Raw genomic sequence first — 23,905 nt, 5'->3', positions numbered from 1 at the left:
TCTCAGTTAAATCTAGCATTTAATGTATTGATAAATATATATTTATTTTATAATATGGTTGCTTCATATATGTTTGGTTCACAATGTAAAACTTTTTTAGATGTAACTTTTGTTTCACAAACAGACTAGAAAGGTGTAAAACATATAAATGTTGATCAATATTCTAAATCTTAGTTTTAGATAATTAAAAAATATATGAAATAACACATGATAGTTTTATATTTAGAGTAAATTACAAAAGTCATCCCAAGTTTTGTGAGAACTTTGGGTTCCATAATTTTTGAATATTACAAGGAACAATATTTATATTTAAATTTTGTTACATAAGGGTCGATAATCTTATTCGACAAGAGGTAAGACAAAATAAAATTCTCAACGAATAAATCAAGATGATGATTTTACTGGTAAGGGCTTACCATATAAGATTGCTACATATGATGCATTTTGATGTCAAGAATCACATGGTAAGATTGGAGAGAGTGGCGAATCTTAGTGATAAACGTTTAATCGCTAAACGTTTTAGTAAATGGCCCCTTGATTTCAATCTCTCGGTTCGCAAAAACAAATTAATCATTTGAAATGGGTTTTAAATGAGAGTTTAACAGCAAAAAATTTCTGAAATCTCCAAAATTTGAAGTAAAGAGCCATTAAAGATGTTTCTTAGAAACTTTAAAAATGAATTTTGTAATTTATTTAATCAATATTCCATCATGGGATTGACTTGAAAATTATGGATTGGACCACACAGTGTACATCCTGAGCACTAACCATCAAACAGATACACCTGACCATCAATGGTTGCTGAATGCCCTTCTTTTTAATACATAAGTTTCATAATTATTAATTGGTTATGACTTCAAGTTTATCATTATACATTTATTACATAAACTTTTTAATCTCTCTTAATATATAAATTTACAATCTATTATATATATATATAGAGAGAGAGAGGGGGTTGGTTATTATACAACCCTTGACATTTGTGCAACCAATAAAACTCAATCTCAACCGTCCATTTCATTTGATTAATATGTGATTTTATAGAAATTTTGATTGTTTCCTAATATAAAGTATTGATCATAATTAATGAACCATATTCATCTTCCATAAATATCCAAATCATAATAAATGAACTCTCATCATTTCCATAAATATCTCAATTTATTGGGTTGTATTGGTTATACAAATGCAACGGGTTGTATTTGAAACAAACTCACATAAAGGGACTTCCTAAAAAGCAAAACACAAACACTTACATAAAACTCATCTTTGTCACCTAGATCAACATTGGGTGTGTTGGTATACTAGACATGACAGAAGTAATGGTAATCATTGTTCCATGTTTGGCAAGACTTTTATGTGGAACAGACAAAAACAGAGTGGAAGAGGCATGTTCCACCCACACCCCAATGAAACAAGGTGAAACAGACCTATAATTTACCAATATAACCTCAAAATAAAACCTAATCGTCTTTTAAAACATCAAATATGGCTCATCCTATACATTATATTTATTCTTTAAATTTTATTTATTGTATTTTACATTTTTTAAACTTTTACTTTACTGTCCTCAAAATATGATTTTTATACGGTTTACATATTTTTGGTCAATTTATGCAATTTATTAGTAATAACAAAATAATTTAGAGTGAAAAAAATAAAAATTGAAACTACAGAAACTAGTTATTTTGGTGTCATTTTAATTATTTGACAAAAGCCTTTAAATGATATATTTTGTTAAAGAACATTTATTTTATTATAATTTAATAAATTACATAAATTGATCAAAAAGAATAAAATATATAAACACACATTTGGGGTAAATTGCTCTTTTTATCTGTTATGTCATGTCTAGTTTTGTCATACCAAACGCTGAACGGTTGTTCTGTCTAGCATGGACACCAAAAGAAGTTAGGTATTTTGCACCATAGATCCCTTACTTCTTCAATGAATTAGACTGGCAAAAGATAGTTGTTCGAAAACTCAACATGTATTCTACCTCATGGTTCGTTGTTGTCTAAATCAGAGCTTTTTACAAAAATTTAGTTCCACAAGAATCCATAACAGAGAATTAGGTTCTCATAAATGAGGGAAAAAGTAACTGGCCTGGATCAGATTGGCACAAAAGGCTTCTTGAATTGAGGTTAAAAGTCACCGATCCAAGAGAGCATACACAACAACTGATGCTTGAAGATCTTGGTCCACCTTGAAATGAGCATGAAAGAATCGTTTTCTCTGGCAATCATGAACCCGGATTTGATTTAGAGAAGTAAATAAATAAATAAAGAAGAGGTCGTACCGTAAGTCTTAAAGTTCAAGAAAAAAAACTGTACCTCTTCAAAAGAATGTGAGAGAAGGAAGTCTTTAAGATGTTTTTCTTCATTGTCGAATAGTACAATATGACTTGGTTGAGACCAGTTTTTTGCAAACTGTGATATGAAACCCATTGGATCCATCATGAACCGGTCAGATTCATCAGGGATTCCCTTAACTTCGCTGATAACAGATTACCAAAGTAGATTGGTAATTAGTTACATAAAGAAAGTATATGCATCAATGAAGAACAATATTATGGTATTGATTAAATTGACCTTCTGACAGTTCTTTTTTAAATCTATGGCCTTCTGACAGGTTTTTTTAAATTTATGACCTCCTCTCAGATTTTTAAGATCGTTTTTGCCCAACAGAAGAATGTGAATTCCTAACACAAGAATGCCTCAAAATCCGTCAGAAGGTCCATTTAGCTAAATAACCCCAAGATATTGTCACGGTGTATACCTTGGCGAACAGTCCAAGAAACGCATAGGAAGATTCTGATGCAAGGTTGAATAGTAGGGAGTAGCATGACACGGGGTTAGGAATAGGATACTTTTCAGATTCCCATGATAAGCCTCTTTGGCTAGATAATTCATGACGTCTTCGGTTCCTCTCTGGTTATTATTACTTTAGTGTAAGAACTAATCCACAAGCAAAAGAAAATAATGACAAATAATGAATTGGAGGATATTTTCAAGAATTTGCAAGAATTTCTTTCATTATCCAAATAAAAATCACTTTGTCCCCAAATCCATGTCCCATCAATCAAAATAAGGCACATCATTACTTTATTTAATGTATATTTATTTAATTCATCTTTCTATTCTCTTTTTAACGATGTGTTCTATTTTGATTGGTGGACAAGGAGGGGATAAAATTTGGGGACAAGTGATTTTTATATGCTATAAAATGTGATATTGGCATTTGAAACTTTTGGGCCATGATGAGTGTGCCAATAGTATATTTCAAACTAAATACATGCAACCTCACATCTGTCTCTGATTGCATTTTCTGTTATACTGTACCAGTTGTTGGCTTGCACACACTCTCATGTGTAGTTTGTTCGCTTGTTTCTTTTATTTTGTCGTGCAAGCCATGGGTCTTCACCTTGGGGTAGAGACAGGGTCTGCTTACATCCGACCCTACGTCTGAGTGGGATTTACCGGGTCCATTTAGTTTGGTTTAAACTAAATTCATGAAGTTAAAACAATTTGGTTTCAACTTTTCAGAATGCCGGTTCAACTGCCAAGCAGTGTTTCTGAGAGTTTTTAGCACCTGTTTTGAAGTGTCAATCATACAGCCCACCAGGCCATGTCAACCAGTTCGACCAACCAAGCCAGTTTTTATAACATTTATTGTTAGTAAAGTGCTAACTGAAGAAGCTGATGTACCTGATGAACCATACTCATGTAAACAGCCATGGGAAGATTTGTTGCAAGCAAGAAAAAGACAGCTGCTTGTATCTTCCAGGAACTTTTGGTGCGACTGTCTCTAGCTTTCTTGCTCTTTGTACCAGATGAATGTTGCTGGCTTAACATGGCTAACGAATAACCAGAGAAAGCTAAAGCTATTGGAAGCACAGGAAGGACAAACCTGTTAGTCATAATTCTATATGAATATCATGTAAAATATAAATAATCACCAGTTTCAACCATTGTACTTGGTTTTTTGTCGTCAACAAATCATTATTATTGTGAAAAATGCAAGAGAAAAACTATGCCTTGTAATTGTACTCAGCACTTATGAAATTTGCTCATTCTTGCAAAGTGTAGTGTAGTGTAGTTCTGTATTTTCCGTAACAATGGTCATTTAGAAAACTAAATAAAACCAAACGAACTCTGTACATCCTACTCGAGGGTAAGGCAGGGGATGTACGTAGACATATCCTCTACCCCAAAGGGTAAGAACAATTATTTGTTTGTGACAAAAACAAGTATGATGATTCATATATGCCACCCGGGTGTGTTCACTCTTTAAAAGGTAAGAGTTGGGACATGAGGTTCCAACCATGGAAGCAGACATACCTGAATTCCTTGTGCCCTAATACACTATAAAGCCCTAAAACCCACAAAATGAGTCCTGAAAGCTTCCAGTGTTTAGACTGGATGATGCCAACCACCATAAGAGGTAGGAAAGTAAAGATCATGACGGTAAATCCCTGGGTGAAGTACCAGTGCCATGGGTGAGTTCCATAATAGTCACCTCCAGAGGATAAAAAATTGAACTTTAAAAAGTTGAGGGGGACTAAAACCCACGAACCATACATCAAACGGTCTAGTAGGAATGTCAGTCCAAGCACAGTCGACCTGGCAATGAAGTAAAAAATATAAGCAAATTTATGTACGTGATTCTTAAGAACATGAGTTGCAATAAGACCTACCCAATCGGCACAACTTCAAGAAAGATGAATTTCAGCTTATTGCAAGACACATACAGCTCCATGAGGCCAACATAAACCCAAATGATAGCACTTGTTGGCCGAATGGCACAAGCTATGGCAGCACCAACCAAGGCCCAGGTTCTAGAAACTGGGGGGTCATTGCTCGAATAGACCCTTAGACAGGGCCAGTAGTAGAGACTGACAACCGTAAGAACAGTCTCTAAGCTATTGGATAAAGTGCGTGTGATACAGTAGAACATAAACCAGTTTGTTAACTGCGAAAAGAGCTGAAATGGAATTAAGTACAACAAATATGCAATCCAAATGATCAAGATCAAGAATACACATTTTTTGTTAATATTAGTTGAAGGCTCAACAACATTATAATATCTTACTGAAAATTGCCAACGAATTACACTTCAAAGGGGCAAAATGCATCAAAATACAATGACCTTTGGCAATGTTCCTATTTAGTGTAACAAAGATTTTTTCCATGATCAATGTAACGATGTTTCAAAGTTGCCTATTTTTCAGTCATTCTGATGACGTGGATGTCAAGTCTATCGTCCATTCCGACGTAATCCCGTAACCCTTTTGTAAGCATTTCGCAGAATTTTCATAAACAGGTATCCACATCATCAAATGTTACAAGATCAATAGGTTATCGGTCAAATGGATACAAAATTTAAAAAAAATTGAAACTTTGTTACGTCACATAAATTTGGGGAAAAAATTATCCGTTACACTAAATAGGAACTAAACCAAACTTTGTTGCATTTTGAGTGTTAACCTAAATATAAAGAGCATGACACAAAAGGATACTGCCCATTGGGCAACATGGCTACCATACAGGACATGAGAGAGTTTGAACATGTACAGATCACCAAAGGCAGAAAAAATTGATTGCAATAGTCGTGGAGCCTTAATCTGCATAGGTAGATATTGTAGAAGGATAGAATAAATTCTCTTTCTTCATAGGATTAACACATACGAACCTCGATACAAGATCAATGCAACACCCAAATAGTAAAAACAAAGATAATTACGTTACCATGAATAGTGGAGTATCAAGATGTAAAACGGAAAGAACTTTATAAAGAACTGCAAATATCATTGGATGCAAATAGCTACGTATCCCCTTTGTCCACTCCCATGTTAAATGTCCATATCTGTCAATTAAGCAAGAAAGTCAAACCCCTATACTTATACTATATTTTCCCTTCCCAAAGTAAGTGTCCACATTTATATGTAAATGTACGTATGTCCCAAAATAAGTGTCCACTTCAGATAGTTATAATTTACTAAATTTCAATTCTACCCTTCATTATGATACCCATATATTTAAGATTCCATGAGATGAAGAAATTAATTAGTGGGAGAAAATTGTTGGGAAATTTATTAAGGGTAAAATTGTCATTCATCTAATTCAAAAGTGTAATAATTATAAGTTTCTAAGCCTGTGTGCTTTTTTATTGTGAATACTTATTTTGGGATGGAGGGATTAGTAAATAAATAATGACGCAACATATACCAAGTCAAAAAAACAAATGGATATACCCAAAGGTAATTCGATGTGCAACTTCAAGAGCTTGCCAATGCTCGTCTGGGTTGAAATACGTTTGCACAAATAGAGAATTTGTCATTCTGAAAACTAAACAGAGCAACAAGATTTTCTTGGATGATGGAAATTGACTGGCCCCTTGCTTGCTATCTCCCTGCAAGGATTTGGGATTTGATAGTCCATCTCCATGTGCCAGCACAGCAGCATTTGTTCGCTTTCTCATTACTGAATTGAACAATCGAAGAGTTAATCCTACTTGTGGAAGCAAGGCAAAATAAAATTCCAAATTTTCACAAATACAAATAAAAATTGGTTGCAGCTGCAAATTTTTAGTCTTATCTGTAGCATACAACTACAACTAAGGCTACATATGTTATTGGCTTAAGAAAAATTCAATCCTTAATCATTTTAAATTTCAATATGGGTAAGAGAAGTATAAAACCAAACAAATATGGGATTTCATATCATAGAAGTGCTAAATGAGACGTAACACTAATTTCAAATCCAAACATAATTCTGAACCTTTTTAAAAAAAAAATATGAGAATCTGTAAGAATACAAGCGTTAATCTTTAGCAGACATATGAATGCATAGCAATATGTGTGTTCTGAGGGGGAAAGCTACATGAACCCGACTAGTGGCAGCAGCCACAGGATTTTTTCCATAGCACAGGGTCATATTACTCATTATTTGTAGTTTTATTATATGCATTAATAAGATGTTATTTAACACTGAAACAATTTAAGTTCTACAGATGGGTTGTCATATACAATGTTCTATTGATGTATATAATAAAGTTTGCATGAATCATGATCACTTATTTATCCATTGTTAAAGCCAAACAATAATTCCCACATAGAAGATTTATACACATGTACAAACATATAGCATAGAAGCACTCTTAATTAAACCAATTACAATTATGGTTATATGAATGAATATTATATATATATATATATATATATATATGCACATATGTCCTAGTAATAAATGCAAATAAGCAACTTGCTCAAATTAATGAAGAATAAATTCATACATCTATAAGCACTAATCATAACATATAGACAATATCTAATTAAATCTAAGGTCTCAAATGCCTGACCTTGACAGTAATCATCGAGCATACTGCATATAGTAACAGGCTTCAAAACTACATAAAAGTAAGGTTTGTGGAATTCAAGTTAAGAGTGAGCACTCGGAATTATAGCATGGAGGTAGGAAGTCGTTGAAGTGTAATTATTACCAGAAACGGGACTTCATAATTACATAGCTGCAACGGATAATAGTTCAAGTTCGAACGGAATTTGAACTCGTTTTACCTTTTTACACCTTGTAAAGATACAGTGCCGGACCCATGGTTTTTGCTTGGCGGGGGCACCTTTAAATCGGATCAAATTCCCGCAAGGCCGCTCGATGTGTTTTTAGCCGAATTCCGCCTTGAATGGATCTTTTAAGTTTTTTGTTTGATTTCGAAAGATGTTTTTAAGTTCTTTGGTTGATTTCGAGAGATCTTTTAAAGTTTTTTGGTTGATGCCGTTGGTTTCAAGAGAATTTTTCAGTTTTTTTGTTGATTTCGATGCCCTTATTCGGTTGATTTTGTAAAACTTCTTAACTTCTAAGGATTGGATTCTCTTATCCTTTACTGTTTTTCTAGGTTTCCAATTCCAATTTTGTTTCCTTATGCATCTAGGATTTTAGTACTAAATAGGATGTTTTACAAATTAAAATTAACTAACCAAATTTAAAGAACCCTAAAACAAACTAACATCAACAAGACAATAACATAACTAAGGTTGAGAAAATTAAAATAAGCTAAAAAAATTAACATCAAACTAATAGATACAAGGCAAATCTAGGGCACAAATATAGGTCAATAATCAAAACTCAAATACTCAAATGTAGAAACTCAAAAAAGACAATGAAATCATATAAACATAATTGCATAACATCATTTAGGGCAAAATTTTAAATTTGAGTTAGGTTTTTGGGACAAAACCTGAATGAGGGATTGAGAGGGTAACTGAGTGAGTGTGAGAGACTGATAGAGAGTGACTGGCCGAATAAAAGGGTGCGACCGTGAGTGAATGCGTCCGTGCGAGTAGAGGGCTGGGCAGGACAGGGCAGGGCAGAAGCTTCGAAGAACAGGGGCACAGGTTTGAGTCTTCTATTTGTTTTAAAATGTCTAATAAACCCCTCCAATATCCAGCGCTGTATTTGATGTTTAAAAAAATACAGTTTTGGTCCCTGTGTTCCTCCACGCAGATCGGATGGGATGGTATAACATAGGACATGATTAATTGTCTGTTTTATATAACATATCTGGTATAATTAGAATATGACTAGATAATACTGTTAAAATGACCGGCCTATTTATCAAACACATCTTCACGATGTCTTTGGCGTTTAGGATAGGACATGACAGATTGACAGCTAATGATTTGTTTATATATTTTTCTTAATTTATTAAATTATAATAAAATAAATAATTTTGTAATAAGATATTATTAGAAATTTTTTTATCAAGACAACTAAAGTGACACCAAAATGTAAAGTTTATGTGATTTTTCCGGATTTTATTTTATACCTTTCCTATTTATTAATAATATTTAAAAAAATACATAATTAACCAAAATATATAAAACATATAAAAATAAAATTTTGGGAACAGTAAATTAAAAGTGTTAAAAAAATAAAATACGATAAATATAATTTAAATAATGGATAAAATGTAAAAGGGGAGGTGTGTTTGATTTTAGAAGAGAATTTTGTTTTAAGAGTATACGGATAAGATATAGGTTTGTTACACCGTGTTCCATGGGTGTTCTTGTTTGATCCACATAAAAGTCATGTCAAACGTGGCACATTAATTTATGTTCTTTTTTTGTCATGTTGTGTCTTATGTACCAAACGCACTCTTATAAAAATTGAAATAAAATATATTTATGAATGATGCCCTTTTAACCTTTTAATTTCTTAAATATCTCGAAGCCACTCCCAAACTTTAACAAAAATTACTTATGGTTTTGGATTGAGCAGTGCACGGGACCTCGCCCATGTACAAATAGCTAGAAAATAATTTTATAACATGGAAACTTTCCTTTTGCCACAAATTCTATATTGATCGATTTGCTATAAATTGTTGTACATGTGTAAATTGAAGCACTAACCTATTTAGAGTCGAGTCTAGGTCGGCGAAGGCCGCCTCGCTGGCGTTGGAGATGGTTGGGGAGAACAGTGGTTGAGCGAGCTGGAGATGGGGGTTGGGGGAAGTCGAATGGGGCTGGGGAACCGACGATGGGACTACCTGCTACCTAGATTAAATGAAATTTGTCTAATTAATTGTGTATGTATTTGTATTATAAGGGTGTATTTGGTGTCCATACATGATAGGACATGACAGAACAAAACAATTGTTCAACATTTGGTAAGATAAATCTAGACATAACATAATAAGTAAAATGACCAATATACCTCTAATGAGTTGTTTATTTAAATTATTTTATGTAATTTATTAGATTATAATATAATAGTTAATTTTTATAACAAAATATATCATTAGAAAGTTTTCATCAAAACAATTAAAATGACACCAAATAAAAAGTTTATGTAGTTTCCAATTTTTATTTTTATCTCTTTTTTCTACATTTTTTTATTAACCTAGATATCCAACCCGTTATGCAAGCCGACTAATCCCAGGATGACCATTTGTTTTGCAGATAGCCCGGAGTCACCACATTTGAACCTCTATGGCCACAAGAAGATTTTTATTCCTCCTTGGATTTTTATTTTTTTATTATTAATGTATAATAAATTACATAAATTAATTAAAAAAAATAGAAACCGTAAAAAAAAAAATTGAAGACAGTAAAATGAAAGTTTAAGAAACATAAAATACAATAAATAAAATGAATAAAATGTAAAAAAGGAGAGCTATTTGATGGTTTATAAAAAAATTAACTTTTATTTTGAGGCTATATTGGAAAAACATAAATCTGTTCTACTTTGTTCCACCCTGTTCCATAGGGTAGGATAGAACAGGCTTGTTCCACCATATTCATGTTTGTTCCACATAAAATTCATGTCAAACATGTAACATAGATCTTTGTCATATTTTGTCATGTCATGTCCAATATACCAAACACATCATAATAACTTTACCTTTTATTGTGACACTACTTCCAAACATCAAATTTAAAATATAGATATCACTATGTGCCTTTGCAAACAATATACATCCCAACACAAAAGTCAAAGCATCAAAAACAAGATAGTCCTATTGATCATGGTGTGTACATGTAACTTATTGTGAAGTAAAATAATTATTGTGAGAGAATGATTTCAAAATATATAAGGATGTAGAGTATGTATATGTAATTTATTTTATCTGATTATTATCTTTACATTGAAGCTTGCTATTTAAAAATTTAATAATTTTAAGCTCGTTCAAGAAAAGAATTAAGGTTCTTGAAAGACATGCATTGTAGTGAGTACTACAAAACTTGTATTTTTTTTGTGTATCTAGTTCGACTTTTTATATAAACCTGCAAATATGAGGTATCCTTTTTGCTGCCATATCTTGTGTAAGAAAGCTTTTAGGAGTTGTATGGAAAAATTAAGATGGTAGATTGGCATTCCAGTAAAATATTTGTATTTATCAAGTTCACGAAAATGAGTAAAATGTTATAATCAAATAAGCAAATGCACAATCCTAGGCCTTGGATTGTATTCGCTCACATGTAGGATTGAACATGGCGTTTGCTTGAAAAATAAAGAATTTTCCTAAGCTTATCAACAAAAAAAGGTCTTTCATGAATGATTATGTTATGCATGGAGAATCTTTGTCAAGATAAGAATCGTAATCATAATCATTCATTGCTCACATTTCTCTTAATAGGGTCTCGTTAGTTGCATAGTATAACGCTTAGAACACCCCGATTTGAAATGTTGGTGACAGTAATACTGTCTCGCAACCTATAACTGAAAGTAAGAAAATGTTTGACACGACAAGGTGGTTGCAAATTAAAAGAGTTTCTGTATGGTCTTTGTCATTTTTTATAATACTAATCAATTGCTATTTGTTAGTAGTTGCCTAGTCGACGAATATGTTCTTTTGTTGTTATTAATATGTTCGTTGGTCATGAATTAATAGTCTGTTTGCATGGTCAATTTCCACTGTTCCGTTAGAAAATAGTTTTGATATCCTTGCAATTTACATTGTCTAATTTTGTTTCATACAAGTTTACAATTAATTTAAACCAAAAACCTAACGCAATGATTCAAGAAGTTAACAAGTTCTCTGTTTAGGGGTTTCAAGCGAAGAATTGGAAAAGTTGAGGGTTAAAATGAAACAAGGCTTATACATAAGGGATCCATTTTGTGAATTAGAATAAAATAAATTAATTATCAAATCAATAAAAGGCTGGTCTTCTCTGAACTCCGTTGCCAGGGGTTCTTCTCTGGTCTACACACCGTTGGTTTGGCCAACATTTGAATACGAGGTGATGAGATCGACGAGACCCATTTTTCGAGTTCTCACCAGCCATACAGAACGAGCTGTCTCCAGTTCTTCATCTTCTTTTGAAACCTGTTTGGGAACCCCTGATCTTGAAAAAACTTTCTTCAAATCCCAAAACAGCGAAGATATTATCGTAAAAAGATTATGCCGGGAAAACAAATATGAAGAAGCTATCATTAGATTGTGTGAAGGATACCGTTTGACAGAAGCAATTCTATTACTTGATCGTATTAAGCGTCTCTCCCCATTAGTGAATTCTAATCTTCTTCAGCTTTGTCTTGAACAGAAATCCTTCGAAGGCACCAAAAGGGTCCATACGCATATAAAAGAATCCGGTTTTTTTCCGGGGGTATCGAGTTTTAATCGAATCATGGATATCTACTGTAAATGCGGGAGTCTTGTGGATGCACGTATTGTGTTCGATGAAATGCAAGAGAAGGATTTGTGTTCTTGGAATACTATGATTTCTGGGTTTGCAAAAGTCGGACGACTTAAAGATGCTAGGAACCTGTTTGATGCAATGCCCGAAAGAGACAATTTTTCTTGGACTGCAATTATTTCAGGATATGTTCGCCATGATTTGCCATATGATGCATTACAGTTGTGTAGAACAATGCTGCAAGACTATAATGTTAAGTGCAATAAGTTTACTATTTGTAGTTCTCTTGCAGCTTCTGCTGCAATTAAATCTTTAAATATCGGGAAGGAAATTCATGGTCATATTCTGCGTACAGGTATAGATTCTGATGCAGCTGTTTGGAGTGCTTTATCAGATATGTATGGGAAATGTGGGAGTTTGGATGAAGCTCGGCACATATTTGATAAGACATCGGATAGAGATGTCGCTACTTGGACAGCAATGATCAATCGGTATTTCAAACATGGAAGGAGGGAAGAAGGGTTTCTCCTGTTCTTGGAGTTGTTGAAATCCGGGAACAGACCTAATGAATTCACATTTGCCGGGATATTAAATGCGTGTGCACATCATAACACAGAATGTTTAGGTAGACAAGTACATGGGTATATGTCACGCATCGGGTTTAACCATTCTTCTTTTGCAGCAAGTGCCCTTGTTCATATGTATTGCAAGTGTGGCAACATAGAGGTTGCAGATAGGGTCTTTAAATGGATACCAAAACCAGATTTAGCTTCGTGGACTTCCCTGATCAATGGGTATGCTCAGAATGGCCAACCTGAAGAAGCGCTAAACTTATTCGAAACACTACTTGAATCTGGAACCAACCCTGATCACATTACATTTGTTGGGGTTCTTTCGGCTTGTACACATTCAGGATTGGTTGATAAAGGGCTTGCATATTTTAATTCCATAAAAGAAAAACATGGGTTAGCTTATACTGTTGATCACTATGCTTGTGTCGTGGATCTGCTTAGTCGATCTGGCAGATTTAGCGAAGCTGAAGACATTATCAAGAAAATGCCCATGAAACCAAACAAGTTTTTGTGGGCATCTCTTCTTGCTGGCTGTAGAATTCATGGAAATCTTGATTTGGCAAAGAAAGCAGCCGAAGCATTGTTCAGGATAGAGCCCGAGAATGCAGCCACCTATGTCACCCTCTCCAACATTTATGCGGCTGCTGGTAAATGGGGTGAAGTGGCAGAAGTCCGAAAGATGATGGATGTTAATGGAGTGGTGAAGAAAGCAGGGTGTAGTTGGACTGAAATCGAGAGAAAAGTGTATACATTCTTGATGGGAGATACATCCCATCCAAGATCAATGGAAATCCATGGGTTATTAGAGGAGCTGCAAAAAAAGATGAAAGAAGAAGGTTATGTCCCGAAGACGGATTATGTGCTTCATGATGTAGAAGAGGAGCAGAAGGAGCAAAACCTGTCGTGCCACAGTGAGAAACTGGCGATTGCATTTGCGATTCTTGCTACTCGGCCCGGAACACCGGTAAAAATATTCAAGAATTTGAGGACTTGTGTTGATTGTCATACAGTCATTAAGTACATCTCTAAACTTGTTAGTAGGAAAATTATTGTCAGAGATTCAAGTAGATTTCATTGTTTTGAGGGTGGGAGTTGTTCATGCAAAGACTATTGGTGACCTCCCTGGGCCATTTACCCAAACATTTACCTGGTAAGCACTTACCGGTAAGATTCAACACTAGCACTTGCCTGACCGGATAAAATTTAGTCCATTAAAACGGCATCATATGCAACAATCTATTCGGTAAGCGCTACCGTGAAGAGTCGTCATCCGTGCTTACCGGGTAAGACTCTCGGTCCTTGTCATCACTCTTACCGGGTAAGATTATTGGTGCCATGTTCATCGATAAAGTAATGTGACTTAGCGGCTGTTTACCTAAATGTTTACCCGGTAAGCGTTTACCGTTAGGAGTCAACACTATAATTTATTTTCTAGGTAAGATTGTAGTATCTCAAAATGGTATCGTGTGCAACAATATATATGGTAAGCGTTTACCCGGGTAAGAGTCGTCACCCTCACTTACCGGGTAAGACTCTCTATCCTTATCATCGCTCTTACTAGGTAAGATTTTTGGGTTTTGCCATGTTCGTCCAGTGAGGAAATTTGCCCAGTAAGTACCTACCGAGTAAGCGTTTAGTAAACGACCCCTTATTAAATACTTACTGGGTTAGCGTTTGATAAACGCCCTAAATTGATGAATGTGATGTTTGTCAATTATCAATTTCTTGAGCAGTCAAAGAGGCATGTTACATGAATACCACAATTCTGTATCTAAATGTTTGTAAGGATGGTTCTAATAAGATATGTGGAAATGCACATTCATACATAAAAAGATTCGCATATGAAATAAGGGGTTGTTTGTTCACAATTTAATGGATTGAACTTTATGAATGACTTATTCGGTCGGCCACATATATTTATTTAGGTGATGGGATTAAGCCACAATGTTATTTCTTTTCTATTCTATGAAATGCTTGAATTGGCTAGGGAGTTTATTATTGTAGTACTGTTGCATATTGTATTGTTATTGTCATTTTATTATTTTGTTACATTATACATGTTACTTGATAGTCTTCCGTTAAGTATGAAATAAATCATTGGATCAGAAAAACCAAAGGGAGTAAACCAAGTCCGTCATCTTCTGAATTTCGTGCACAACTTTTAAGTATCACCATGGGTGCTAGCAGTTGGGGATCGACTTCAAGTGAAGATGCACTCATTGTTGAGCTTTTTCGTAGATGGAGAAGCCTGGATGAGAAAATGGAAGCTCAGATGAAAATTAAACCAAACAAGTATTTTTCATTCAAGTTTAATATAGAATTGATGATAAATCCGTAATTTTCTTCATTTACACCATTTATTCAGCATATATAAACAAACAACAATTGACTTTTAACTAGACCTGTGAATTTTACTTAGAGAATACGACTTAATCCAAATACGATTGAAAAACAAACAACCCTTAAGAAAAATTTACATATACAAGCGACCGTTTACTAACGGTAACCGGATAAACATTTATCGAACAAGGTCACCATCCTCAATTACCTTACCAAGTAAGATTTTTGACCATCAAAATCACATAGTAAGATTGTTGGTAAACGTCTCTTATCAGGTAAGAGTCAACACCTTTATTTACAACGTAAAATTTTCGATTCTATCGTACCTTTTATCGACTAAGATTTTCGATTTTTGTTATACCTATTATTCGATAAGAGTCTCAGTTTTGAAATGATTTAAGTGACAACGTAAACATATACCCGCAAGAAAACGTAAAACGTTTGAGAGTTGAGATCCACTTTATATTAACAAATAAATTTAGTGTGGCTTAAAAAACCATGGGCACGTGAAGATGGTTAAATGTCACGTGTTTCGGGAAGGAGGAAATGGAGTTATACATAGAGCATGTAGGCGTGTATAAATGATTTGACTTTTTTGTTTTTTTTCATTGATGTAATTTCAATATCTAAATTCTCAAAAACAACAAATTGTACCAAAACTGTAGTAATTTCAGTAAATTACATTTTTAGTTTTTATGTTTATTGTACATTATTTATTTCTTTACCTCTTACTAGTTTTATTAAAAGACAACTATAATTTATAGTTTTATTAAGAGACAATCTTTAAATCATTAAATAATAAATTTTGTTTGATAAAAAAAGATATTTTTTAATGATTCTAAAATTTTCTAAATGATTTTACAACATCAACATCTTTTAACTATTTAACATTCTAATTTTATTATAAATAATTATATTATATTATAACTTAATTATTTTAACCATTTAATCATTCTGTTTTAAATAATTGATGCCCAAGAGTTGCGTCATTTTATTAGTGTCATACAGTGGGTAACGGTTATTCAAAGAAATCCAGTTTGCCATAAAGACGAAAGGTTTCCGGCCCGACCAACGGCAGCTTCCCGTTCGCGCCTTCTTTCCTTCCATGTGCCATGAATCACCATTACCCTAACCCATCACTTCTTTCTTAATTAATTCTTCATCTTCTGATCATCAACAAACATGAAGAAATTTAAACGCATTTATGATTGATCCGTTCTCCACTGCGACATTCTAGGGTTTCACCGGCGACTCTCAATTTCCATAAACCTACCCTCGCTCAAGTCTACTATGGTTTACCAATAAATTATTCTGGGGTCAATTAGATCTTAATATAGCGTCCCATTTTCAAAATCATGACCTGCTATTACTGCATAACACTGATAATTAATGATCTGCTTGAAGTGCGCCGCAATAGATCTCTATTCTATTTTCGAAGTCGATTCCATGTTACCCTCTTAACCAATTTGATGTTCCCAGCATTGTCTAAGTATATAAATTGTCAAATGGACTCGTCTCTGATCATCAAACTCTCATCTACTCGCGCTTGTTCGTTCCCTCTAAGTTCAAATTGGGGAAGCTTCATACAAGGCTTCTTTCAATTCTGTAAGTTTTAATTTCACTTGCTAAGCTGAATGAGTTATATATGGAATTCTGTCCCACTGTGATCATGAGTTCTTACCTGCTCGTAATTCATTAGTACTGGGCAACTGTGTAACATACAATCATCATGGTTTTGTTGATTCGATATTTATTAAGACGTACTTACTATTGAGGTTATTCATTTGCTCCAACTTAGTGAAACTGTGTTTTTTTTTAAGGTCTTTCGATTTTCAAAAGTTGCACTTGATAGGTTCGTAGTTGATGATGCAATCATGTTCTTCAAAGCAGTATGTAGAGGCATAAATCTTGAATAATTTTATATAGAGAGAGTTATGAATAATAGATTTGCACTGGAGACTCATATGGATCATATTATCTGACCACTTTTTGTGTGCAATGCATCAATTTCACATGCTGTATTAGTGCCAAGTGCAAGGTGGAACTTTTAGTGGGTTACATTTGGGGACTCTGGTCCTAGTTGATTATGTAGATGTCCCAATCTGGTCAAATTCTTCCACTTTTATCTTCTTAAGTTTGCACATTTTACAGTTCCTCATCCTGGGTTAATGATATGAAAGTCTGGTGACGGCATGTTGGGTTGGTTTCTGGTGACGGCATGTTGGGTTGGTTTACATATTTGGGTTTGAAGTTAAGTTCTGTATAGGCAGTCATGCATACTTGATCTGGCATTGTGTTAGCTATGTGACTTATAATGTCCAAAAATAGTTTTGCATGGAACTACTTCATGTGTCTTGTCGCAGCTTTTTCCCAATTGTGTCAAGGCTTACTGACCTTGCTATACAGTTAGCTTTTAGTTTCTCATAATCAGGTGTTCTGAATCCATCCTTTAATGATACAGGTATTAGATTATTGGAAAGACATACCCTGACACCATGAACCATCCCATCTTCCTACCGTTTTATCTTGGATTTTTGGCTTGGCTGTGTCTCTTCTCAGTGAAGGCTGAAGATCCATACAAATTTTTTACAATGGAAGTTACATATGGACAAATTAATCCACTCGGTGTTCCGCAAAGGGTAATAGTTAACACGTTTTTAGTTGTTGCAAAGTACAAAATGATGATATTTTACTTATAATATCTTATTGTGTACAACTGTGTAGGGCATACTTATCAATGGACGATTCCCAGGCCCGACCATTGACTGTGTCACCAATGACAATGTCATTGTCAATGTTATTAATAAGCTGGATGAGCCCTTTCTTATCACATGGTGAGTGTTTTTCAGTTACACATTTGTTTTTCTGTTCTTTTTTGTTTCTTGGGATCAAGACTCGTATTTTTTTGTTTAGTTCTGTATTTAAATAAAACTCATCATTATTTTGAGCGCATATTGAGTACTGTAGTAATTGCAAAACAGGAATGGTATCAAACAGAGAAAGACCTCATGGCAAGATGGAGTGTTGGGAACAAACTGCCCAATCCCTCCAAACTCAAATTGGACATACCAAATGCAAATGAAAGATCAGATTGGATCCTTCTCCTACTTCCCTTCAACCCTGATGCATAGGGCTGCTGGTGGTTATGGGGGGATTAATATCTATGCAAGGGCTGTGATTTTTGTCCCATATCTCAAGCCAGTTGAGCAATTCACCTTACTTGTCAGTGACTGGTGGAAATCCGATCACAAGGTTTGTAGTTAAGTTATTTTCTTTTTCTTTTCATAAAATCTCCAGTAGTTTATCCATTTTAAAGTTTTAAATTCGAAGGCCATAGGACCACCATTAAATATGTCAATGACATTAGAAGATTGTATTTTTGGCTTCATGTTCTTGTTGCATTCCCAAAAGGTATATCTTCGACAAACAGTTAATGAGGTCCTTCTTTCAGGTGCTACAACAAACACTGGACTCTGGGAAACCTCTTCCTATGGCTGATGCTCTCCTCATCAATGGGCACCCTAGTTTAAAGTCTTTTACTGTTCTAGGAGGTAATTATTCCGTTATGTATCCACGTTTTAAAGGCCTCATCTTCATTATAATGTGGCTCTGTAAACTTAATATGATGTGGTTTCTTTCCAATATTTGTTCTAGTAATGACCAACTCCTGATTGTTGTGTTTCAGGTCAATTGTACATGTTTAGGGTGTCAAATGTGGCCTTGACTACTTCAATTAATTTTAGGATCCAAGGACATACAATGACATTGGTTGAGACAGAAGGATCACATACGTTGCAAGAAACGTATGAATCACTTGACCTTCATGTTGGTCAATCTGCTTCTTTCTTGGTCAGAATGAGTGCTTCTCCAAAGGACTATTTCATTGTTGCTTCAACTCGTTTTACCAAGCCCATTCTTACTGCTACTAGTATTCTTCACTATGATGGCTCTAACACCAAAGCTTCTTTGCCATTGCCTACTGCTCCCACATATCATATTCATTGGTCAATGAAGCAAGCAAGGACAATCAGGTACAACATTTTCTTGATTTCTCATGGTCACCTCATTGGTAGCGTTCTTACGATCCTAAGATTTAGTGATTTACCTTTCCTTTGTCTTGTAGATGGAATTTGACAGCAAATGCAGCTAGGCCCAACCCTCAAGGTTCATATCACTACGGGACAATTCCAGTAACGAGAACGATTGTGCTGGCTAATTCAGAAGAAAATATCAACGGCAAGCTTAGGTATGCTGTAAATCAGGTGTCCTACGTTAACCCAGAAACTCCACTGAAGATTGCTGACTTTTATAACATTTCTGGAGTCTTCAAATTAAACTCAACCAAAGATACACCCCATTCAATCCCTGCAACTCTTGGCACCTCTGTTCTTGGTTTCACTCTACATGACTACGTCGAAATCATCTTCCAAAACAACGAGAACACCACTCAATCATGGCATCTTGATGGTTCAGATTTTTGGCCTGTTGGGTAAGCTTCTTTTTTAGCTTTTTTTTCATTTGTCTTCATAGAAAGTAACTAAAATCACATGGCATGACGAACCATGGGCATAAACTAGGTCCTTGCGGTTGTTAACAGTTTGCAAATTATAGGTTTGGGTCTGGCCAGTGGGACACCACAAAGAGGAGGAGATTTTACAATCTGAATGATGCTACCACAAGACATACCGTGCAGGTAACATAATCAGCCCTTTTGGATCATTTAAAGTTCCAACTTTTATACCAAAATAGAGTTTCTTGAACAAAATTATCTATAAATTGTTGCAGGTATATCCAAAATCATGGAGTGCAATATTAGTTTCTTTGGACAACAAGGGTATGTGGAATCTGAGGTCTGCAATCTGGCCAAGGCAATACCTTGGACAGCAGTTGTATATTAAAGTTTGGAATGATGAACAGAGTTATCGCACTGAATATGGCATCCCAGATAATGCATTAAGGTGTGGACAGGCACCATTGAAGTAGAAAATTAAGCTTCAAACATTGTTTTGGATCTTAATCTGGTTACGAGGGTGTAACTGGGAGGGAATAGACCAAAACAATTATCATTTGTGTTTTAATTTAATACAAGTGATTTTTCTCGTGGTTTAACATATTTATTCTGTAAGTTCAGTTTATATATCCGACAAAAATAAAATAGATGTGTATACGGATAATCCATTCTCGTTTATAAATTTTTATTGAAATATTATTGTATTGAGGTGATTTTTTTTTATAATTCAGTAAAAAGTGGTTTATTTGATTTTAAGGTGTCCGGTTTGTTGATTTCACTACATATATCATTTCCGTTATATGAAACTCATTTATTCAAAATGAAAAATAAATTTAAGGTTTCAGGTTTTTTCCTTTAAACCGGTTAATTCTAACTTTGATGCATTTTGAAGAAAAATAAATTGTTACCTGAAATTTTTTTTTAGAGTAAATTACATGATTTGTCCCTGTGGTTTATGTGTTTTAATATATTGAGTCTCTATTTTGAAATATCTATGAATTATATCCCTGTGATTTAAGTTAGGGGGTCCCATTAAAAACCCAATAACCTAGCATGGGGGAGATTTTTTTTAATGGATTTTTGGTTGTACCACCCAAATCCCCCTTCTCCCAAAAAAAGGCACAATCTTATTGTTTTATTTGTTAATAATTTTGTTATTATGTACAAATATTATATATAAAAAGGGATTTGTCTCTTTTACTACATTTGTTACAAATTAATTATATGTAACATGTGATATTTTTTTGTTATAAATTAGTTTAGTTATTAACTTATTATTCTTTTTATCATTTGATTATGAATTATTCGAATTTTGTTATCGATTCAACCAAAATGGTAAAAAATAATCAAAATTCGAACCAAATAAGTTAATATTATTCGACTAACCAAACCGTTTTGGTTCGTTTGAGTTGTTCAGTTTTGAATTCTTTTGACACTTTTACATGTGCCTCCAGTCACCAAAATTTCTGAATCCGTCACGTTCGGAATCAAACAAGAAAATCCTCAAATTGAAGAGGTATGTGCACAACTAAGCCAAATTGAAATATGGGTTCATAAGATCTTTAGATTTACCAAAACTAACCCGTCCCTTCTATGGTTTTGTGCAAAATTGACTCGTCCCTTCCGTATTCTTTATGATGGAAAAAAATGGAGGAGGTGGAAGGAAGGTAAGGTTATGCGGTGGAGATGAAGATGTTGATCCTTCGTGGATTTGCTTCGTCTCCTCCTATGAATCGAAAACTTCTCCTTCGTGGATCTATGTTACCATTTGTATCTGGGAGAAGGGCGGTGGAGATTGGAGACGAAGGAATAAGGAGGATCTGGATTGGTCGTGTAGTGACCAATGTGGTGGTGGGGGGGGAATGGTTGGTTTCTCTGTTGTGGGATGGAAGGCTACAATGAAGAAAAGATAAAAGTCAGGAGTGGTTGAGGTTTCTATTTATGTCCGCACACACGCACTAATTAATTATTAATTTAATTTGTTAAGTCAAAAAAATTTAAAAGGTTAAAAAAATCAATGAGGGATTTCCAGTGGCTAGAATCCGTCGGAAACGGTCAATTTGTCATAAATAGTGTTTTCCGACCAACAAATCCTCCGGTAATGTACTCCAAACATTTGTCAGAAATAGTGTTTTCACTTTAATGTACTCCAAATATTTTTTTTGTACATTTTCTATATTTTGGTTAGTTTATGTAATTTATTAAATACTACTAATAATAAAACAATATAAAAAGGATATAAATTAGAAAGTAATAAACTTCATATTCTAGTGTCATTTTAATCATCTTGAAAAAAAAATTCTAAAGATATATTATATAAAAATATTTGTTTTATTTTTTTAATTAATTAATTACATAAATTAATCAATCAAAACATAAAAAATATATAAACAACTCAGTAAAAATAAATTAGTCATTTTATCATTCATATCATATTGTTCTTTCTTATTAAACGTTGAACAACTATCATTTTATGTCATATTTTATTCTATCATGCTGTGGTATATCCTATTTGAATACATTATCCAAAACATATTCTGTTTCACCAAAATGTTTTGAGGCTGCCACAGATTAATAAAGAGACTTCTTTCCAGAGGAATAATACAGGCCGCATGCAACAATCTAAGCCCACAATCAAATCAATTCCATCTTTTTCTATATCCCTTTCCACTTTTATATATATATATATATATATATATATATATATATATATATATATAACTCAATATTTCGTTCTTTATTGTTCTCGTGTATGTGTGTTTTATANATATATATATATATATAACTCAATATTTCGTTCTTTATTGTTCTCGTGTATGTGTGTTTTATATTTACATATAAAAGGAGTTGTTATCATCACTTACAATATATATATATATATATATATATGCAAATTTAAATGAGAAACAAGAATCTAAAACCCAACTATTCATATTATTCAAAGTTATTTATTATAATAATACATGAAGCAGTTATTAAATAGCCCAACGATATTTAGGTTGTCGTAAACCTAGCCTCCCCGGTGGTCAAGAATTCAAACGTCACAAAATGCAAGGAGATTGCGTGAGTTTAGAGTAAACTATAAACTTGGTCCTTGTGGTTTGGTGTTTGTAACACTTTTGGTCTTTATAATTTCAAAATTACAGATTCGCTATCGGTATGCAAAAATGACGGGATTTGGTTTCTCACTCTGACGACCATTAGAAGAACCCGTTAAGTCAGGGGTAATTTAGTCTTTTTCTACTTTTATTTCATTTTTCTTTAATAGATAAATAAATATATAAATTACAAGGACAAAAAATGTGACTTACTATAATATATAAACCAAAAATGTAATCTACTTTAATCCTTATACATATACATACATATTCATATATTATCAGAGAGTAAACCTAAACCCAGAACAACTATCTATCGGCCAATCCCACCCCACCACTCTCCATCAGCGAACCCATACGCCCAAATCAAACCTCCATCCTCGTCTCTCCCTCTGGTCACGACAAACTCCAAATCGTCGGCCAAAGCCAACTATCTAGTCACAGACCTCCTCGTCGGCATCCCTCTTCCCCGATCTCAATATGCCCTATTGAAGCACCTCGTCGTCGTCCCTCTCCCCCTTAGGTCTACCAAACCATCAGGTCTATGGATTATGAAGCAAACTCGATTCTGATGCAAAAGGCAGTTTGCTTCATCTACAACGGATCTATATTACTTAGTGTTTGATTTTAATTTAGAGGTATAGATCTATGGGTGTATCTTCTTCCCTGTGATTAATTTACTCTTTGAAGATAGAGATACAGGTTTGATTTTAATTTAGATTTGGATATGTTTATATTTTGGCTGGAGAAAGATAAAGTTGGTCGGAGAAGATGATATGAACTACATATGTGGTTTTGATTGGGTAAAAACAAAAGCAAATTGTAAAATGATTAAATTACCCTTCACATAAACGGGTTTTGTGAGGGACCACATTCAGTAGTTTTTGTATACCATGATGTCAAATCTGTAATTTTAAAATTGTAAGGACCAAAAATATTACAAACAACAAATCAAGGAACAAATTTATAGTTTACTCTAAATATTATATACTTTAAAAAAAAATAGTTGTACTAAATTTAATTTCAATCAGATAACAATAAAAACAACAATCTAGAAATTAAATTATATATATATATATATATATACTAGAAGCGTACTCGTGCAATGCAGCGAAATACATCATGATTTTAATATTTCATTTTATTATTTATCTCAGTCGATATTATAATATGACTTTATGTGATTTTGAGAAAGCGATGATGTTTTTATTTTTGAATAAAATATATGTTTGAA

The 23,905-nt window shown here is 33.8% G+C and overlaps 3 protein-coding genes across 5 annotated transcripts; 2 read left to right on the top strand and 1 right to left on the bottom strand.

Moving 5' to 3' along the window:
• Positions 1 to 1,901: 1,901 nt before the first annotated feature.
• Positions 1,902 to 8,364, bottom strand: LOC112513191 (GPI mannosyltransferase 3). 3 transcript variants are annotated; one of them, XM_025119767.1, is made up of 10 exons: positions 8,254 to 8,364; positions 6,254 to 6,482; positions 5,748 to 5,865; positions 5,519 to 5,623; positions 4,697 to 4,983; positions 4,341 to 4,622; positions 3,708 to 3,909; positions 2,779 to 2,930; positions 2,334 to 2,496; positions 1,902 to 2,235 (listed from the first exon to the last, which is right to left on the bottom strand). In XM_025119767.1, the coding sequence occupies exons 2-10, from the start codon at positions 6,478 to 6,480 to the stop codon at positions 2,152 to 2,154; spliced, it is 1,620 nt and encodes a 539-aa protein (XP_024975535.1). In that variant the 5' UTR covers positions 6,481 to 6,482; positions 8,254 to 8,364; the 3' UTR covers positions 1,902 to 2,151. The 3 variants fall into 3 exon arrangements, with proteins under 3 accessions (XP_024975535.1, XP_024976214.1, XP_024976970.1); XM_025120446.1 differs by lacking the exon at positions 5,519 to 5,623; XM_025121202.1 differs by lacking the exon at positions 5,519 to 5,623 and having other exon boundaries at positions 4,697 to 4,971.
• Positions 8,365 to 11,758: 3,394 nt separating this feature from the next.
• LOC112526977 (pentatricopeptide repeat-containing protein At4g37170) lies at positions 11,759 to 13,840 on the top strand. The gene has a single exon (XM_025137442.1). The coding sequence runs from the start codon at positions 11,759 to 11,761 to the stop codon at positions 13,838 to 13,840; it is 2,082 nt and encodes a 693-aa protein (XP_024993210.1).
• A 3,718-nt stretch (positions 13,841 to 17,558) lies between these two features.
• On the top strand, positions 17,559 to 20,245 carry LOC112514272 (L-ascorbate oxidase homolog). Its single transcript, XM_025120663.1, has 8 exons — positions 17,559 to 17,702; positions 17,788 to 17,897; positions 18,045 to 18,315; positions 18,515 to 18,614; positions 18,749 to 19,094; positions 19,187 to 19,552; positions 19,675 to 19,756; positions 19,849 to 20,245. The coding sequence occupies exons 1-8, from the start codon at positions 17,559 to 17,561 to the stop codon at positions 20,044 to 20,046; spliced, it is 1,617 nt and encodes a 538-aa protein (XP_024976431.1). The 3' UTR covers positions 20,047 to 20,245.
• Positions 20,246 to 23,905: the final 3,660 nt, after the last annotated feature.

Source organism: Cynara cardunculus (genome assembly GCF_001531365.2).
Source record: "Cynara cardunculus var. scolymus isolate 2C chromosome LG 1, CcrdV1, whole genome shotgun sequence".
Classification (NCBI taxonomy): domain Eukaryota; kingdom Viridiplantae; phylum Streptophyta; class Magnoliopsida; order Asterales; family Asteraceae; genus Cynara; species Cynara cardunculus.
The sequence above is the reverse complement of the archived record's forward strand: the minus strand, read 5'-3'. Positions and strand labels throughout refer to the sequence as shown.

What these genes read in the sequence shown, in the direction of transcription:
- LOC112513191 (XM_025119767.1), bottom strand. Translation starts at nt 6,480, where the DNA reads ATGAGAAAGCGAACAAATGCTGCTGTGCTGGCACATGGAGATGGACTA. An exon ending in ACATGAGTATGGTTCATCAG is followed by an intron (nt 2,931 to 3,707) that starts GTACATCAGCTT and finishes AATAATAACCAG; the next exon opens with AGAGGAACCGAAGACGTCAT. An exon ending in TCTCACATTCTTTTGAAGAG is followed by an intron (nt 2,236 to 2,333) that starts GTACAGTTTTTT and finishes CATGATTGCCAG; the next exon opens with AGAAAACGATTCTTTCATGC.
- LOC112526977 (XM_025137442.1), top strand. Translation starts at nt 11,759, where the DNA reads ATGAGATCGACGAGACCCATTTTTCGAGTTCTCACCAGCCATACAGAA.
- LOC112514272 (XM_025120663.1), top strand. Translation starts at nt 17,559, where the DNA reads ATGAACCATCCCATCTTCCTACCGTTTTATCTTGGATTTTTGGCTTGG. An exon ending in GTCTTTTACTGTTCTAGGAG is followed by an intron (nt 18,615 to 18,748) that starts GTAATTATTCCG and finishes GTTGTGTTTCAG; the next exon opens with GTCAATTGTACATGTTTAGG. An exon ending in TCAGATTTTTGGCCTGTTGG is followed by an intron (nt 19,553 to 19,674) that starts GTAAGCTTCTTT and finishes TGCAAATTATAG; the next exon opens with GTTTGGGTCTGGCCAGTGGG.